We start from the raw sequence: 19,755 nt of genomic DNA, 5'->3' as shown, positions 1-19,755 counted from the left end.
TATCGGTAACAGTAAGTCTCAAGCCACTATGCTTCGACTACGCGCTGCGAATGGCTCAGTCATTCCCACCTATGGTACACGACAACTTACGGTCAACCTGAGCAATCGACGACAGTATCTGTGGACGTTCATCATTGCCGATGTTCCTACAGCTATACTCGGGATCGATTTCCTACAACACTATAAATTGCTAGTCGATTCACGTAGGCCGCAGCTAATTGATTCTTCGTCGAACAGCAACTTTATGGGTTTTAAAGCCCACACAAACGCATATCGAATCACAGGTGTATTTCATTCGCGTGACGATTTATTCCACGCTTTATTTCAGAAATTCCCCAAATTAACTAAACCTCTCGAGGAGACTCCATCGGTGACCAATCGTGTGGTACACCTAATAGTCACCCGCGGACCACCAGTCACAGCAAGACCTCGCCGACTGGCACCGGACAAATTAGCTTTCGCTAAACGTGAGTTTGACAATTTACTAGCTACTGGTATTATCCGTCCTTCTCACAGTCCTTGGGCCTCACCTCTCCACATGGTGCGAAAAAAGGATGGGGTTAGTTGGAGACCATGCGGAGACTATCGAGCGTTAAACGCAGTTACACGTTTTGATAGCTATCCCATCCCCCACATACATGACATCACGGCATCACTCAAGGGCACGACAATTTTTTCCAAGATCGATCTGGTACGAGCATATCACCAGATCCCAGTCGCTCTTGAAGATATAGAGAAAAATGCTATCACGACTCCTTTCGGTTTATTTGAGTTCCTACGAATGCAATTTGGATTACGGAATGCTGCTCAAACTTTCCAAAGGTTTATCGATAGCATCGTACGAGACCTAGATTTTGTTCACGTCTATATTGATGACCTGCTAATCGCATCATCAAACGTAGACGAACATTATCAACACCTAACGCCACTATTCCAGCGCCTTTCGGATAATGGAATAATAGTCAACCCCGACAAGTGTGAACTCGGGAAGTAGGAAATAAAATTTTTAGGTCATGTTATTAAGCATGAGAGTATTCTACCTTGTGAGGATAAAGTACGTACGATAATGGAGTACACTGTACCGTCCACACTCAGGGAACTGAGGGCATTTCTCGGTTTGGTCAACTTCTACCGACGCTTCATTTCGCACGCGACAGAACAGTTACGACCGTTAACCGATTTACTTCGCGGTAATCCACGCAAACTGGAATGGAACGACGCCGCACGTACTGCATTTTCAAATATCAAAACGGCCCTTGCTCAAGCCACACTTCTCGTGCATCCTGACCCATCAGCCACGCTTAGAATAGCGGTTGATGCATCGGATTTCGCCATAGGAGCCGTGATGCAACAGAATATCTCCGGTAGTTGGCAGCCCCTCGAATTTTTCTCAAGACGCCTCACTCCCACGGAGACGAGATATAGTGCTTTTGGTCGCGAACTGCTAGCAGCCTACTGCGCCATCAAACATTTCCGGCACGCTGTAGAAGGTCGTAATTTCATCCTATTCACCGACCATAAGCCCTTAACGTATGCTGTGCATACCAAAACTGACCGCTACTCACCACGAGAGTGCAGACATTTGGACTATATCTCTCAGTTCACGACAGACCTTCGTCACATCAAAGGCGAGTCGAACTGTGTTGCTGATGCTTTATCATGTATCCAACTGAATGCAGTTACTTTTCCAGTGCTCGATCTACCTGCTATGGCCGCCACCCAAGCAAACGATACTTCATGCACGGAAGCACAACAGTCTACGTCCCTTCAGTGTCGGGAAGTACCCCTAGCTACTAGCTCAGGTACTATCCTATGCGATACTTCTACGGGCCTCCCTCGACCCATCGTACCCTCCGCTTATCACCTTCTCGTCTTTGATGCCCTTCATCGTCTATCTCATCCTGGTATCGCAGCCACACTACGCCTCATAGCTGCACGATACGTCTGGCCGTCCATGAATAAAGATGTCCGTATGTGGGTAAAGCAATGCTTACAACGTCAACGATCAAAAGTGCACAGGCACGTAGCTGCCCCTATTGGCACTTTCGCTACGCCTGATGCTCGCTTCGATCACGTTCACATAGACATTGTAGGACCATTACCACCATCGCACGGGTATGATCACATACTCACGTGCATTGATCGTTTCACAAGATGGCCCGAAACTATTCCCATCACGTCTATTACGGCGGAGACAGTTGCTCACCGCTTTGTAGAACGATGGATAGCTCTGTACGGTTGTCCCTCGACTGTCACAACTGACCGAGGACAACAATTTGAGTCCGCATTATTCTCCTCACTAACACGACTGCTTGGTACGGAACGCATACGCACTACTGCCTACCATCCAGCATCAAACGGTTTAGTTGAACGGTTTCATCGCCAACTTAAAAGTGCTCTTTGAGCACACGAAAACAACAATTGGTACGAAACCTTACCGCTCGTTCTCCTGGGTATCAGAACGAGTTTAAAGGCAAATATTCAATGTTCCGCCGCTGAACTTGTTTACGGCACGACATTGCGTCTGCCTGGGGAATTTTTCACACCACGGAGCAGCTCTAAGTTCGGCGAATCAGACTACGTCCGACGACTGTCTGCATTCATGCAAACACTGACTCCGGTATCAACTCGTATACAACATCGACAGGTCGCTCTCCCTCGAGAGTTATCTACCTGCTCACATGTTTTCATACGAGTAGATTCGGTACGCAAACCTCTACAACAGCCTTACGAAGGACCTTTTCACGTGATTTCCCGTCACGAAAAGACCTTCAAGGTTGATCGACATGGCCGCATCGAAACAGTCAGCATTGATCGTCTCAAGCCAGCACACGTCGATGAAAGTGCTATACCTGATAAGCCGAGACCCAATTCTAGACCCATCAAAGCTTCTAGCGGGATCTCTACATCTACTTCGGATCCCACTCTAGATGCACCTGAGACCTCATTCTCACGTCCCAGTCAACAGCACGTGTCATCTGCCACGTCTACGGACGAGACTTCCGTCTCACGTCCAGACCAGCAGACCACACCGCCCTTGACTGCGGATGAGATTGCAGGCTCACGAGCTTCGAACGAGACTACTGACTCACGTTTCGGTCGCCGAGTACGCTTACCTGTACGCTTCCTCGACTAACCTCATAACCAGCAGCGGATACAGTATAGGACCCTAACCCTATACTACACGAATGCTACACTTTTCTCTTTTTCTTTCATTTTTTTGTTTACTCCGAGCCTGCGCCTCCGACCATCGCTGTTCCGGTATCGTCGACTTCAGTCAACTTTGGCGAAAGCTGGCCTGATCATCCACGCTCTAGTCAACGCACTCAGTCGACCTCTCTGGCTCCAAATACGTATGGTATACATTTGGTCCCGAACATGGTTATCCTGGTCGCATCTGGTTCCTTGGCTCAATTTAGTTTCGTCCTACGTCTGCAGCGTTTCTGGTCCGGACCTCTACGAACGCAACCTTCAGATTCTGGATACAAACCACTGTGGTGCTGCATGCTAATCCAAGCAATCAAAACAATACGTTCCTTCTGGTGCCGTTCTACGTCAAAGACTTTTGGTGGCAACTCGATGATCAACGATCACTTCCTGTTCTGCCAACGCCTTCGTCCTACAATTGCACGTTTCGCGATCAGTCCCACGAACGAAACCGCTACGTATCGAAAGTGTAAACCCTTTCTAGCGGGGGGCTCCTGTAGTGGCCGGCCAGTCTCGATAAGAACACGATTGGAATAACGGAAACAATTATTATTATTATTGTAACCAATTGTACCAGAGATTGTTTTACTGTATTTGTTTAACTGTATCAGTTTCACTTCTTGTTTCGCTATCCGCCTTGTTTGGTTCGAACTTGCTCACGCACTGCCCATTTCGCCTGTACCCGTTGGCACGTCTCGGTATTATTTCGATACTACAAGATCGCCAATAAATATACTTGATCTGGATTAATAAAGCCTTCTGATTTACGAGCTATCAAAGGAACCAAGTCTTTTTTGGGCGCGTAATCAAATAGTAGTGGTGATCATAGTCCGTCCTCAACTTGACATCCACTACAGTTTCTAGAGGTGCTGTTACGACAAATGCAACCGTATACCTTACGAAGAACTAAGACAGCCGTAAGAACGGCTGAGATAGCCTGTCATATGGAAGGCAAAGATTGCAGTGATCAACCCCACAGTTTATGCTGAAAACTGGATAATTGACTCAGGGGCTGTATTAGAAAAGGTATGGACTCATTTCAGGCAGTTATGCAATCAAGCAACGCAACTATATATACCATGGACGATCCCAAAGAGGAAGATACATGGCCATCACTGGGTAGGTCGGGATATTTGGCGTTTACTAAGACAAAAGAAGAAATGTTGGAACGTTGCCATCAGCCTTAGCACAGCAAGTAATATGGAACGCCATAGGTCGGTAAAGAGAAAGTGTGTAATTAAAATCCTTGGATTTTTTAGAAAATATGAAGTGCAGTCGGCTTAATCTGCAATCAAGTAGCCTAAGAGACTATTCTCGTACGTAAATTACAGGACGAGGACTCAGCATTGGATTCTCAACCTAATTACGGAAGGGAGTGAATCTGAAATGACAGGGGATAGTCAGGAAAAATCAGAGACTATGGCGAATTATTTCGGGACAGTTTTCACTTAGAATCCTCTTCTGGACGAAGAACTAGACCCAAATACAAAGTCAACAAACCTTCTGCTCACCATGGACTTTGATCGAGATGATGTACTTAAGGCTATTAGCACAGGCTTTTGGCCGACAGGACCGGATGAGCTACATCCCCAAATCCTGGAACAAATTGTACAATATATTACAGCCCCACTAACTGTGATATTTAACACGTCACTTGATCAAGATGTGTTACTTATAGACTGGAAGGATGCAATAGTCACTTCAATACATATAACAGGACCAAGACAACGTTCATCGAACTACAGACTTGGCAGTCTCATTAGTTCCGTAGTTAAGATACTGGAAAGAATAGTCAAAAAGACGATCATGAAATACATGGAAGCCCACAACTTGTTAAACAGCGAACAGCATGGTTTCAGCATAGGATTGTAGGGTCGGTGAAATGTCACTGAATATCGAACAGATCATCGATCTCTGTCAAGGTCAAGGATAGTCAACGCGCATCAATCAATCATATGCCATGGACTGGCCCACGCGGCAGTGGTTGTTCTTTCACTTCTGTATTTTCGTGGTTGTACCTTAACTAATATATTCTTGTAATAACGTCCTTTGTGTTGTACAGTCTCCATAACGTCCATGATCCTTTGATGCGTCGATGGTTCAATCCACATAAGGGCTGGTCGCGAGGTGTGACTTCAGCGTTAGTCGGTTCGTCACCATTCTTGTCTAACTCTAGTAGGCCCCTTCAATCATTTCGACATAGACCACCAACAAAGATGACCTTACACTGGTGAGCAAGACTTCGAATAACGCAACCTATCATTATGATCTTTTTTATTGCATTCTATACTTATTATTTTCATTTTTAACTTCGGCTATCTTTATCAGTTTCTGTGAACATTCGTTGCCTCATATCAATGTTGATTAGTATTTCAACTGAAATAATTAGTTCAATCGATAGAACTAACCAATCAACTACGACTATAATCGACTATCGTGGTTCTTTAACAAGCTTTAGCAGCATGTAAATGCTCCTGTGTAATATGTCTGTTAAAGTATCAACCACTCGTGAGTATAGTCTCAAGGCAACACGAACGCATATCTGTTTGCAACTTATCCACTTGTATAACCAATACAAGATTAACTGTCGATTATATATTCATCTTTCTGCTTAATCACTATCAATTAACTACTATCAGAAACTATCTACTAGAATATTTTACTTTCTTGACCACTGTCTGCCTAATTTCCAATTGCTGAGTTCCATGGCGAATCAGAAAATACAAATGCTAGAAATTTACGGTGAGTTTGAACTATAAATTTCTTGCAATGTTAGATCTTGTTTAGACTGTTTCGCCAGGCAATGCTACGTGTTTGGCTCAAATTAAATTTGGACGTATACCAATTCAGTCTACAACGCTTCGTTAATCTACGAATTTAATCAACAAATTTCAATTACTTTGGAGCAAGAGTAACCCAGGCGAGTTTCATAATTGCGATAGTTAATTTCGTATAATATTTATGATGTTTAATAACGTTTCGCGGCTACTTTCACTTCGAGTAGTCATATAATCTGTCACTGCCGTCAAATTTGAGTCGGAACTATGTACATTTATGACTCGTAAGTCAACATACTCCGAAAAAACGTATTTCATGTACACGAGCAATCCATGTCTTAATGAGACACTTCGTCGTACTTGATGTCACTTAGCGCTAAATAATATGCTTTTTTATGAAACGATCACGTTATCTAAACCTAAACTTTAGTTACATTGGTGGTTACCATTTAAATTAATGTTTACTATGCGCTTTGTATTTGCTGTTATCTCACACAGTAAATCATGGCTCGATTTCCTTATCGCAAGAAAATCACTTCAATTTCGTCTTCCGCTTATTCACATGCAATACGGGTTTGGAAAATATCCAAACGACCTCTGAAATTCTCCACGAACCCCGCGCAAATCTTCGTATATGTTTGCTATTGCACATCCAATTACTATATTAACGATGCCCACCCGAACGTTCAGTACAATTGTCAGTATACGAAATGATGTTACTTCGATGTGACATTACAACACATCCGAACTATTGTAGTTATTCAAATTCGACGTCGTATTTTTTCATCTTATGAAGTATTGTTTCCGCGTGGCTGTTATCTAATAGATGATTTCGGTACATCAATCGGCTGTCCAACTACTCGACGATCTAAAGCCTGTCCACTTCAATTGGTGGTTTGACGACACTCATTCACGCGAATCATCGGTTTACGCAGTCGAGCGCATCTCCTGCAAACTGACAACGATATTGTCGTCTCGACCCCAACACTGACAGCATTTTTCACCGATATCATTGACATGAGTCCAGAGTGACACTCTTGGTTTCTTATGTTCTTTTCGACATTTTTCGGTTCACTCATCAAACAAACATGCAGCACCCACCGTTTATCATCTTTTAGAAACTTCATCGTGCCATTTTCGCTCTCGCTCTGTATTCTTCGACCCATATTGATTTTTACAGCAGTTATCAGTTTTTCCAAACTGACTGCAAGTTGATCAGAAGCTTCGCACAAGGAAACCACGACTTATCTTTACGGTTACACTCCTGTACTTACAGTTAGTCTGTTAAATATAGATATAACTAGAAATCGACACATACGAACAGTTGTCAATGACACTTACTGACTTTCTACTCTGTACTGAGGGCAGTACAAACATCGACATCGATTGATAATACACTTATCGTACTATCACTGTGACATCACTACTCTTGTGGCAAATTTAACTTTTCTCATCTGAGGAACTCAACCACTTGTCAGAGCTATCTTTTTCAACGCGACTTGATAAAACTCTATAATGTCATGTTTTTTTCTATTATTTCCCTAGTGAGGTAGTGATGACCCTACGACGTGGCCAGCCAGAAGTATAAACTCAACGAGTTTGTTGTTGGTAAACACTCTTCTGATAGCTTGCTATGCCTAGCAGCGTCTGGTCGTCCTTTCTTACGGTAATGGGCCATAAAATACAGTATAGTAATCGGGAAACAAAGTACAGTCGAAATCTTAATTATTCATAAACTTCATCGTTCTTTTCCAACCGTCCTGGAAAAGAAGAAATAGAATGTGTTAGTGGATGTCGAAATACACTCGTACTTGCGTAAAGACACATAGCGAGCGAAAAATGTAAATCAACTAATACACCTGCGACAGCGTAAAAAAGATTTTTAAAAATGTTCGTTTTGTTTTCGGGGGATTTACTTACAACTACAGTATCGAATGAAAGTCTGAATCATTGTGAGATGAAAACTTCGAATAAGTCAACTCCTTATCAGATTTCCTGTTTTATTTTACCAGATAAGGGTTGTCCTAATGATTCACATATTTTTGAGAAAAATATGTTGAATGAATCAAACCATGATCGAAAATCTAATGCGAGTTTGGTGGATGCTGATTTTTCTAATGATCCATTGTTCGCCAATAAGTTTGCTAGTAAATTTGAAGAAAATACTCCAGGGGAATCAAACTCTGATGACCTTATATCATATGTTGTTTATCCTGACCACGGAGTCACTTCTAGTAGATCCTCCAGTCAATGTGAGAAATATGTTTTAAATAAAGTCACACCATTTGTAACCTGAGTATATGAAGATGCAACATTATTTCGTGGGGAAGGATGGAGTCAGAATTTTAAGGTTATCTACATATTTTTCTAGTAAGGATTTAAGGTTCGGATTGTCAGAAAGGAAGTGTTACATCCCAACGAAGGAGTAATGAGTGGTAATTGCTAGGAATCATTTACGGATTATTATTACATATATAAAATTCAAACTACATTTGGGTGAAGAATAACTCCGTGGAATAAATGTATTAACGCGTGACCCAATCGAAATCAGAACAAGGTGATTGGGGTAACAACGGTTCTAAAATTCATCATAAATACTGTAGGGTTGGTGAAATGTCACTGAGTATCGTACAGACCATCGATCCCTGTCAAGGTCAAGGATAGTCAACGCGCACCAGTCAATGATATGCCATGGACTGGCCCACGCGGCAGTGGTTGTTCTTTCACTTCTTCTCCATAGCGTCCATGATCCTTTGATGCGTCGATGGTTCAATCCACGTAAGGGCCGGTCGCGAGGTGTGACTTCAGCATTAGTTGGTTCGTCACCATTCTCGTCTAACTATAGTAGGCCCCCAATCATTTCGACATAGAACATCAACGTAGATGGTCTACACTGGTGAGCAAGACTTCTAATAACGCAACCTATCATTATGATCTTTTTTATTGCATTCTATACTTATAATTTTTCATTTTTAACTTCGGCTATCTTTATCAGTTTCTGTGAACATTCGTTGCTTCATATCAATGTTGATTAGTATTTCAACTGAAATAATTAGTTCAATCGATAGAACTAACCAACCAACTACGACTATAATCGACTATCGTGGTTCTTTAACAAGCATTAGCAGCATGTAAATGCTCCTGTGTAATATGTCTGTTAAAATATCAACCACTCGTAAGTATAGCCTCAAGGCAACACGAACGCATATCTGTTTGCAACTTATCCACTTGTGTAACCAATACAGGATTAACTGTCGATTATAACTTCATCTTTCTGCTTAATCACTATCAACTAACTACTATCAGAAACTATCTACTAGAATATTTTACCTTCTTGACCACTGCCTGCCTAATTTCCAATTGCTGAGTTCCATGGCGAATCAGAGGATACAAATGCTAGAAATTTACGGTGAGTTTGAACTATAAATTTCTTGCAATGTTAGATCTTGTTTAGACTGTTTCGCCAGGCAATGCTACGTTTTGGCTCAAATTAAATTTGGACGTATACCAATTCAGTCTACAACGCTTCGTTAATCTACGAATTTAATCAACAAATTTCAATTACTTGGGAGCAAGAGTAACCCAGGCGAGTTTCATAACTGTGTTAAATAATTTCGTATAATGTTTATGATGTCTAATAACATTTCGAGGCTACTTTCACTTAGAGTAGTCATACATTCTGTCACTGCCGTCACGTTTTAGTCGAAACTATGTACATTTATGACTCGTAAGTCAACATGCTGTAGAAAAACGTATTACGTGTACACGAGCTAACTTAGTCCATGTCCTTACCAGACATTCATCGTATTTAATATGTCACTTAACGCTAGATAATAAGCCATTTTACGAAACGATCACGTTGTCTAAACCTAAACTTTAGTTACATTGGTGGTTACCATTTAAATTAATGTTTACTATGCGCTTTGTATTTTGCTGTTACCTAATAGATGATTTCGGTACATCAATCGGCTGTTCAACTACTCGACGATCTAAAGCCTGTCCAGTTCAATTGGTGGTTTGACGACACTCATTCACGCGAATCATCGGTTTACGCAGTCGAGCGCATCTCCTGCAAACTGACAACAATATTGTCGTCTCGACCCCAACACTGACAGCATTTTTCACCGATATCATTGACATGAGTCCAGAGTGACACTCTTGGTTTCTTATGTTCTTTTCGACATTTTTCGGTTCACTCATCCAACACATGTGCAGCACCCACCGTTTATCATCTTTTAGAGATCTCATCGTGCCACCTTTCGCTCTCGCTCTGTATTCTTCGACACATATTGATTTTCACAGCAGTTATCAGTTTTTCCAAACTGACTGCAAGTTGATCAGAAGCTTCGCACAAGGAAACCACGATTTATCTTCACGGTTATACTTTTTTACTTACAGTTAGTCTGTTAAATATAAATATAACTAAAAATCGACGCTTACGAACAGTTGTCAACGACACTCACTGACTTTCTACTCTGTACCGAGGGCAGTACAAACATCGGCATCGATTGATAATACACTTATCGTACTATCACTGTGACGTCACTACTCTTGCGGCAAACTTAACGTTTCTCATCTGAGGAACTCAACCACTTGTCATAGCTATATTTTTCAACGCGACTTGATAAAACTTCAAAATGTTTCTTTTTCTATTATTTCTATGGTTGATCGCTTAACATTCAACCAACGTCCTTGTCACGTGTTATTACTCGTTGTTTCCCGATCAGTTTCTGCAGCCTCTTTTCCATTTCTTTTACAGCTCGGCAATACCCGGAGGGTTCATATTATTCGTCTGGCAACCTCCGACGCGCGACTACTCCCAACATGTTTGGTATCGATTCAAACGGCCGTTGAATCTGGTGGGGGAGTATTGTAGGGTCGGTGAAATGTCACTGAATATCGAACAGATCATCGATCTCTGTCAAGGTCAAGGATAGTCAACGCGCATCAATCAATCATATGCCATGGACTGGCCCACGCGGCAGTGGTTGTTCTTTCACTTCTGTATTTTCGTGGTTGTACCTTAACTAATATATTCTTGTAATAACGTCCTTTGTGTTGTACAGTCTCCATAACGTCCATGATCCTTTGATGCGTCGATGGTTCAATCCACATAAGGGCTGGTCGCGAGGTGTGACTTCAGCGTTAGTCGGTTCGTCACCATTCTTGTCTAACTCTAGTAGGCCCCTTCAATCATTTCGACATAGACCACCAACAAAGATGATCTTACAGGTTAATCCTGCATAACAAACCTCCTTATAGTAATGCAACAGTGGATAAAGGCTCTAGACATTGGAAAATCAGTGGATGTTATCTGCATAGACTTCAGCAAAACTTTTGATAAGGTGTCAACTAATAGACTGCTCTTGAGGATGGAAAATCTAGGCGCTTCCGGACCTTTTGTAAAATGGCTTAGGGATTTCCTAGTACGCCGTAGACAGAAGAATGAGAGTAAATGCGAAGTGCACCACCTGCAGGCCAGTACTTACTAGAGTATCTCAAGGTTCCGTCCTAGGTCTTCTAGTTTTTATACTGTATGTAAATGATCTACCAAGTATAGTTGTGTCCCCAGTGTTATCATACACTGGTGATATAAAAATCCGGAGAGAAATGATGGGAGACGCGGACGCATGAGCACTTTAGGCGGAGTTAAATAATGTGATTAACTGGTCTAAAGAATAGCTTCTGCCTATCAACGCGACAAAGTGTATCTACATGCACTTTGGGGATACAAAGAGAAATAGGTGCAGCACAGGAGAAGTGCCTGTATCCGTGGCTCGGATCTTGAACTGATAGTGAGTCATGATCTTAGGTCCAGTTAAGGGGTTTAAAACCCTAAAGGCTTTAAGGCGGACACTCACCAAGATAGATACTACCATGTTCACTACAACATACACAACCTTAATGAGAACTAAGCTTGAGAACTGAGTTCAAACTGCAAGCCTCTGATTGAAAGGTGACCTACTTTTTTTGAAAAACGTAAAGAAGACAGCTACTTACGTAATTCCAGAACTCCGGGATTTACCATACAAATAGTGGTTTGAAAATATAGATCTCTTTATTCTGTCCTATCACAGATTAAGAAGTGACCTGATTTTGATGTATACGATGCTAAGAAATGATTACGCGCCTAAAACGTCCCTTATTTCTACTCATTAGTTCTGGAAATGTCAGAGGACATAGCAGGCGAGTAGAAATGCCAAGAACGAACAAAATAATTTCGGCATACAGGTTTTCACACTGAGTCATCAATCTCGGAACCTTTAATCCGAAGCAATGGTGTCCGCACCTTTAATCGACTCATTCAAGAGAAAAGTAGACACCCACAGAACCATACTGGAAAAGAAATACTATAGGCTGAAGGCCTTCTGTCCTTACTACACAAATCTAAATCTGAATCTGTTTGCATTAGCTCATTACAAAGATATTAATTATTCGATTGAACAATAAAAATTTATGAAATGGAATCCAGAGATGCAGGAAAAACGTTGTTGATAAGATATTGATAAAACAAATACCTTCTATTTATACCCGTTGAATATTGTTTTGTTTTATCAAACCATTTTATGAATTGCTAATGCCGCTTGACTTTGCACAGAGTTGATATTATGCCACCGAAGAAAAATAAAAGTAAAAACTTAGTCAAAAAACCGACAAAGGTCGAGAAATTAACACCAAAAGAAGCTATTCTTGATTACCAAATAGGTAACCTCCGGGATTTGCTTTCCAGGCTGAAGTTTAAGAGAGAAACGCTTAAAAATATGCTTATGGAAAAGTTACAGACTCTCAACACACTTAAACTGGGAGGCGAAAAAGTGCTCAAAGAGACTTTAATAAAAGCTTCAAAATTTTCAACATCTGATGACACTACTGTGTCAAGTGATGACGTGAAAAATTACTTGCTAGAAACGTGGAAGATAAGAGATTTGGAGGAAAATGAAGTCAGAAAAATTCAAGATGAAATTAAGTCAACACAGAATCTCACAAAAGATGTTGTTTTGGAGCTTAGACAGTGGCAAACGTATTCTGATGTGACGAAGAAATCAAATGAAATACGTATTCAAATGTTAGAAACAGAGTATACTAATATGAAGCAACGTTTCGAATCAATGGTAGAATATTTGACCGAAGAGGAAAACCGATGTTATTCGAATGCTCAAACAACTATTGAGTGTTCTTCGGAGCATATTAGAAGCTCAGCAATTGAAAATGCTATCGACACATTAAATAAATTATTTTCTCAACAAATGCTCCAAAACAAATGGCTGAGAACTGAAAAAAAATCACTTGACGAAAAGATGGAACGCATCATGAGTGAAATCGGGAATCTTCAGGGCGAAAACATAGCTGCTAAAGAAGACATTTTCCGTGTTAACTTAACACATATGTTGATACCTTTATCTTTCTGCGACATTCAGGTTACTGACGCAGATGATTTACATAAAAGTACTGTTCTCGACCTAAAACTAGACCAGGATATGTTTGGTATTAAAAGTCACACAGGTAATTGGAAAAATTACAGCGCGATTTTCTCATAAATGTTTTAGCCTTGAAAAATTGTGAAAACAAAACCTGCCAAGATAGAAAGCACCTAAATACTATAAACGAAAAAATACTTTCTTCTATCTGTAATCCTGAACTAAAGATTCTTCATGAATTAAACGAAGATGAGACATCAAATCAAATTACCGAAGCAGAAAGTCTTGCAGCCTTAGGACCACTTGAAAAACAAGCTTGTTTCCTCCAAGGCCTTCCCGCTAAGATCGGTCAGCAGAGTAACTTATGTTCAGCTGAGCTTCAAGCCCAACTCAAGTTTAACCCAGAACTCAGCAACTGGCCTGTGAACAGAGACATGTTTCTTAAATATCTGTCGGATCACAAATAGTAATTTGAACGTTGTTGTAGAATTCCATGATTTCCTAAGTAAAGGTAAGTAGTCATCCCTTAAGATGAATGAATATTGTTCAAATATATTATCGGCATGTACAGTTTACCCATAGTCACTTGGAGCATAAATTAGCACTACTGTATGAAATGCACTGTAAAGACATTTCAAATATTCGGACCACATAACAAGCTTTCGGTAAAAACCGTCTTCTTTACTTTATTTTTGTTTATAACTTTACTTTTTGTCTTCATGCTAATTGTTGTTACTGTTTTGCATTACCCTCATTAAGTAAAAGCTTACCATAAAATCGCTGAGACATTTTTCACAGGCTTGTGTAAACTAGTGCCTAAATTTTAAGCTGATTCCGACTTTAGGTTGCAGTCCTTTACATTTTTATTTACGTGCACCTTCCCTCTGATGCTAAAACTTTTATAGCATTAATTACCTAGCCACCGTTTTAGCTTTTAGCATTCATGAATTTTGTTTACTTGTGTTCGTAACTCTACTCTTTCAACACCCATCCTACAACCTGCTCATATGTGAGCACGTGTACACCTTTAAAAGACGACAGCAATCCTTTTTAAATCAGCTGTAACCAACCCGAGACTTAAAATAAATTTGGGATGACCATGTTTATAACATAATATCAACTTAGAAAGATAAAATAAATAAACTAAATATAAAAAGGATGTGAAATAAACGTAATAGTATAACAATAGTAGGAGGAATAAACGAGTAAAATATAGTTTAAAAAGGAAATAAAATGTATGTAATGTTAGGACTCCAAAAATATGGGGGGATAAAAAACAAACTTACCAGCCTCATCCCAACTGATTTTAAGCCATACCACCTAAGGTTCGCAACCATTGATAAAAACTCTTATGTTGACTTTAACCTGGTCGTTTGTACTCACAACAATAGTTTAGAATAACAGTCAGAAACGCAATAGAACAGTTCACATCTTAAATGAGCCCTTCCGATCTTTTCTTTGACTGAACTATTCTTCAAAGTTAGTGTTTTGTTTGTAAATGTGTAATTGATAAAAGAGCATGTACAATATACTTCAGTTTATTTAATTGTAATTTTTTGATCTCTTTATCCATAAATAATATACCCAATCCTAAATAATTCGTTGTTATTGAGTAAAGATGTAAGTAGTATCTTATCTCATCGGTCAGCAGTAATTATAAATGATAACTTTGAAAGCCCATTTGATTAACAGAAACTATCCAGAAGAGTAATAAATACAATTGAAAACAGTGAGCTGATGGTTGATGTTACTAGATAACTACAAACATTTGACTGGTTTAAAAATTCTAGATATATTATGCCAAGCTGAAGGACAAAAAATTGAATAACACTTAATCATTACAAATGACTAACAAATAAAACATACCCTGATGTAATCTGAGCACCGGATATCAACAGAATATATCATTTTGTTGATTTTATGGATATTTTAAGCAAGTCTTTATTTTTACATCGTAAAAACAGATTATAGTATCACATGATGAAACGTCTTTCTACTTCACAATCAAGCAAACTAATTTTAAGAAACGTTTATTTCGCTTTGCTTCTCTTGTTTACACGACAAGCCTCAATCAAGCCTGTTACTTAGGAGCGTTTCAACCCGACTTGAAAACGTAATGTTTAAGTCATTTCTAAACTTCTCCTTTTTTTGCTATGCCAGCAGGATTTTGAAAATCTCGTGCTCGATAAGAGTGGATCATTGTAATGTCTCACACATTATCGCTAAAACAAACTTATACCGTAAGCAAAACCATCAGTTTTCAAAAGACTGAAAGATATAATCAGAACGTACTTATTACTAATTTTATCTTATAAATTTTAACATACTAACTAATTAAAACAAGTCAATACTTCTGTTACAAAAAGTGATAAGCTCCTCTTTAGTTTACTTACATACTTACCTACACCTGTTACCCCTCGTAGAAGGAGTATGGAGAGCTCACCAGAACTCTCAATCCAATTATTGATAAATAGACAACCACTTCATTGACATAATATTACAATAAATAGTAATTAATCGTACATATTTGTATTCATGCCAGAAATTTAAGTGTAATTTTTAAAAAGTGTTCTGCATTTTTCTGCAACTTTTTTCGCATTTATAAATTTGAATGAAGCAAAAGTAAGAATGTTAATAGAATAATTCATAAGTTCCCGCTAGTTGTTCACAACGTTACTTACCTACTTACATATGCCTGTTACTGCTCGCGAAGGAACATTCTCCATCGAACTCTGTCCTGGGCGATCCTTTCCAGTTGCTATTCATCCTTTTCATTGTCTGCTCCTCATTTCCGTTTCTCTTGTGGATTCCAAGTTAGGACTTGCCTCGTGATGCAGTTTGGTGATTTCCGTAATGTGTGTCCTATCCACTCCCAGCGTCTTGTCCTAAGTCCCTCTTCAACTGGAGGCTAGTTTTTTCTCTCACAGAGTAGGCTGTTGCTGATGGTATCCGGCCACTGAATGTTGAGTATCTTGTGTAGAAAATTGTTTATAAATAGTTCCATATTTTTGATGGTAGTTGTGGTAGTTCTCCAAGTTTCAGCTCTATACAGTAGAACTGTCTTGACGTTTGTAGTCTAGTTATTGAAGAATTGGTAATTCCATAAAAAATTTCGCTGAAGTTATCTAATGTTCAAGTATTCAAAATGAAGCAGTCAGTGTAATAATTAACGAACCCAAACAATGTCAGTGAAAGAGAGGGATTATAAATAAAATCATGTAAAATAATTCATTTAATAAACATGAATGGATTCAAGAATGGAGTTACTATTGACATGAACCGAAAGAACTAATTATGATTTCAATATCATACATTGTGTCATTTAAATGATTGATTTCATATACATCCATTTTACTTTTTAAGACAAAATCATATTTGACGACTTGCTTCAAATCCTGTATGAGCCTCCGACTGAATTAGAGAGTTACCCGGGGAAATCAGAGTCTAAAATAGAGACCTTGTTTAGAAAGCACTAATGTTATCACGAAAATATGTGTAAGATGGTTACAATCCTCTGTTCGTTACGTATCTCCAGTGTTCAGAAAGTCAGTTTATGTAAGAGTGGAAAATGCTATCTGGAATAAGTGTATCATTATCACCTACAAAACTTGATAATATAAATGATAGTCACCAAATAACCGTCGGAGACTAAGAACATTCAATATGTAAACTATTATACTTAAACGTAAATTCAATGAATGCGCAAAAACTACAAACAACTATGATAACTTTTAAGAAGTCACAATTATCATACGAAGTAAACTGAATATTATAAATCACAACAGTGCGGTATGGTACGGCATATACTCAAATGATGAAAGTGAACTACCTACTGAATATTCCCAAGTAGTACAACGTACCACACAAAAGATTATCGATTATGAGGAAGTTTTGGTGGAGTTTTGTTTTCTGAGCTGGATGGTTTGGTCGCGGAATTTTCATCGTTATTCCGAATGACATCAGCACAAACTTCTATTTCATCCACCTGAGCTACAAATCTTCTTCACTATCTCATTGAGAAGAAATGACAATAAGATGAATAAGCAGAGTTAACAATTTGCCTCATGCAATAATTTAAAAAGTGATGTAAAGAAGAATATATCACTGAAGTCTATTCATAATTGATTACCCCTTTGAATCAAATGCTATTTACAAAAATCGCTCATTTTACTGTTCTCCTTTTCTAATCACAATTCATTTTATTTAATTTTCATATCTGTGTATTGACGGGGTAACATTCTAATATTATATAATGCTGAAATGTTGTAAACAACGGTCATGTGGTTATGGAGAACATTCAGTTGAATTTCTAATCTAAAGAACAAGTTTCAAGTCAATTATGGATGAATTCTAATAGCTAATCTCTTTTTGAAGTATATGTTCATTGTTTTGTTTATGAAGACAATAAAGGTTTGATAACTGTATTATCCAACTTAGAGAACACAACACCTTCATAACCAATGCACATACAATGTGAATTTTATGCCAATTTCATTTACTCGTTTTTTTGTAATTGTTTACAAAATGTCATTTGATTACATATACGTAAAATTAATTTACATTGTTAATAGGATATGATTCGTTTTTATTGTCTATAAATTAATGTAAAACACTTTTACTAAGATAATGATCTACACAAAGAGAATTGAATTGATGTTGAACCTAATTTTATTCGGCTTTTTTTAAAAAAAGAGATTGGATAACTATATCAACGTTGATATATTTGATGCTTATCACTGGAATTCAAGTCATTGGTTTACTTCTATTTGAGACTTACCAGGTGAATCTACCGGTATCCCAGTTTTAACGTTCACAATGAAACTTGAATTTATCACCTTTCGCTTTACATATGAATTAATTTATCTACTAGGCTCGGAATCTAGATAAAAGTTAACGTGTTCAAGCAGTGTGAATTTATTGGTCAAAGGTTGTTGGTTTTCTGTATGATTCCCACTACGAATTGGTGTCATCTGGAGACTCACTTAAAATTAAGAGGAACTGAAAATTATATATATATATATATATATATATATATATATCTTTACCATGGACAATTAGGCTATCAGTGATGTATTTCTTATCACTCATAAATGAAAGCCATTTTTTGGTCAATCAAGTTCACTTATCTCTTATCTGATTTGTGTCTGGCTCAGTGCATCAATTCAGATGAGGTCATTATGATGAAAATCACCTTCACACCGTATATATCTCAAAAATCACTTCAGTAGATACCTTGTTATTGTCATATATGAAATAACCATATTGTTAAACTCACTAGGTTTCAGATTACTGTGAAAACACTTAACTATCCACCAAGAACGATACCGATTTTTGAAACGAGCTTTAGCAACTATTTCGACTGACTAATCACTGTAGAGTTATGAATGTCAAGTTTTTCGTGCTTGGTACTGAGTGAATGATACCGATCACGTTAAAAGGTACTCAGGGATCAAAGTAACTACATATATGGTCGACCAAGTTTCGATATTAGGTGGCTGGAACCATCGCTAGGAAACACAGAATCTAGGTTTTGTGCCAGCTATCCCGCGTAAGCAAGACATACCTAGAATTTCGAGTTTACTGAACTTTTTGTGTGAATCAAACCCGCGTCACCCAATGTTACAGTCTGAGAAGCTACTTTTTCGTTACTCAAGTCACATGTAATGTACTGTATGTAGTGCATTTAAATTGGCTAGAAGCATAAGACCGTTTCTTATTGATCCACTACAATAGTACTCAATTTTGTTTCTTTAGTAGAGTGATCTTCAGTTTATGATTCATGCATCCATCATGAATATCGCGATTTATAGAAGTGACTTATCAGTTTTTAACACTCAAACAGCAGTGTTCAGAAAAAAGTATCTAATCATGTTGATAGTTACTGTGTAAAATGTGAACTATTTTTTAGAGATTGTATGATGAATTACTTGATTAGATCTTCAAATAAATGTGATTGTATCGAAAAAAAGCAATCACTTACCAGAATACTTTCAAAGCTCGAGATGACCTACATTTTAGTTAGAGCTTACCAGATTGAAGTTATCGGCAGATTAAAGTCCCCCCTTTTATGGTACTTCATAAAAATAATATAGTTTAAAGTGTACTTTAAAAGAGTATGAGGTACATAAATGGATTCTGAGTACTTGTAGAACAAAATCTCTCTCAACGTTAACACATTTCCTCAGAAATTATAATTATACTAATTATAGTATTTCATAGTTGATATCACAGACTGATCTTAGATGACTACATAAAACCATAAGGAATGGTCCTAGCATTAAGCTCATTAGTAACAATGCTCACCCACGATCCTATCAAACCTAGGATTCTAATAAATAAATAATATATTTGTA

General features: G+C 38.5%; 1 protein-coding gene across 1 annotated transcript; it reads left to right on the top strand.

The window, feature by feature from the left end:
* Nucleotides 1-12,592: 12,592 nt before the first annotated feature.
* Smp_041570 (hypothetical protein) lies at nucleotides 12,593-13,869 on the top strand (the record flags this gene model as incomplete). Its single annotated transcript, XM_018791061.1, has 2 exons — nucleotides 12,593-13,487; nucleotides 13,532-13,869. The coding sequence occupies 2 exons, from the start codon at nucleotides 12,593-12,595 to the stop codon at nucleotides 13,867-13,869; spliced, it is 1,233 nt and encodes a 410-aa protein (XP_018645767.1).
* Between the last annotated feature and the right edge of the window lie 5,886 nt (nucleotides 13,870-19,755).

This window comes from Schistosoma mansoni (assembly GCF_000237925.1).
Source record: "Schistosoma mansoni, WGS project CABG00000000 data, chromosome 7 unplaced supercontig 0100, strain Puerto Rico, whole genome shotgun sequence".
Classification (NCBI taxonomy): Eukaryota; Metazoa; Platyhelminthes; class Trematoda; order Strigeidida; family Schistosomatidae; genus Schistosoma; species Schistosoma mansoni.
This window is presented reverse-complemented; position numbering and strand designations above follow the sequence as displayed.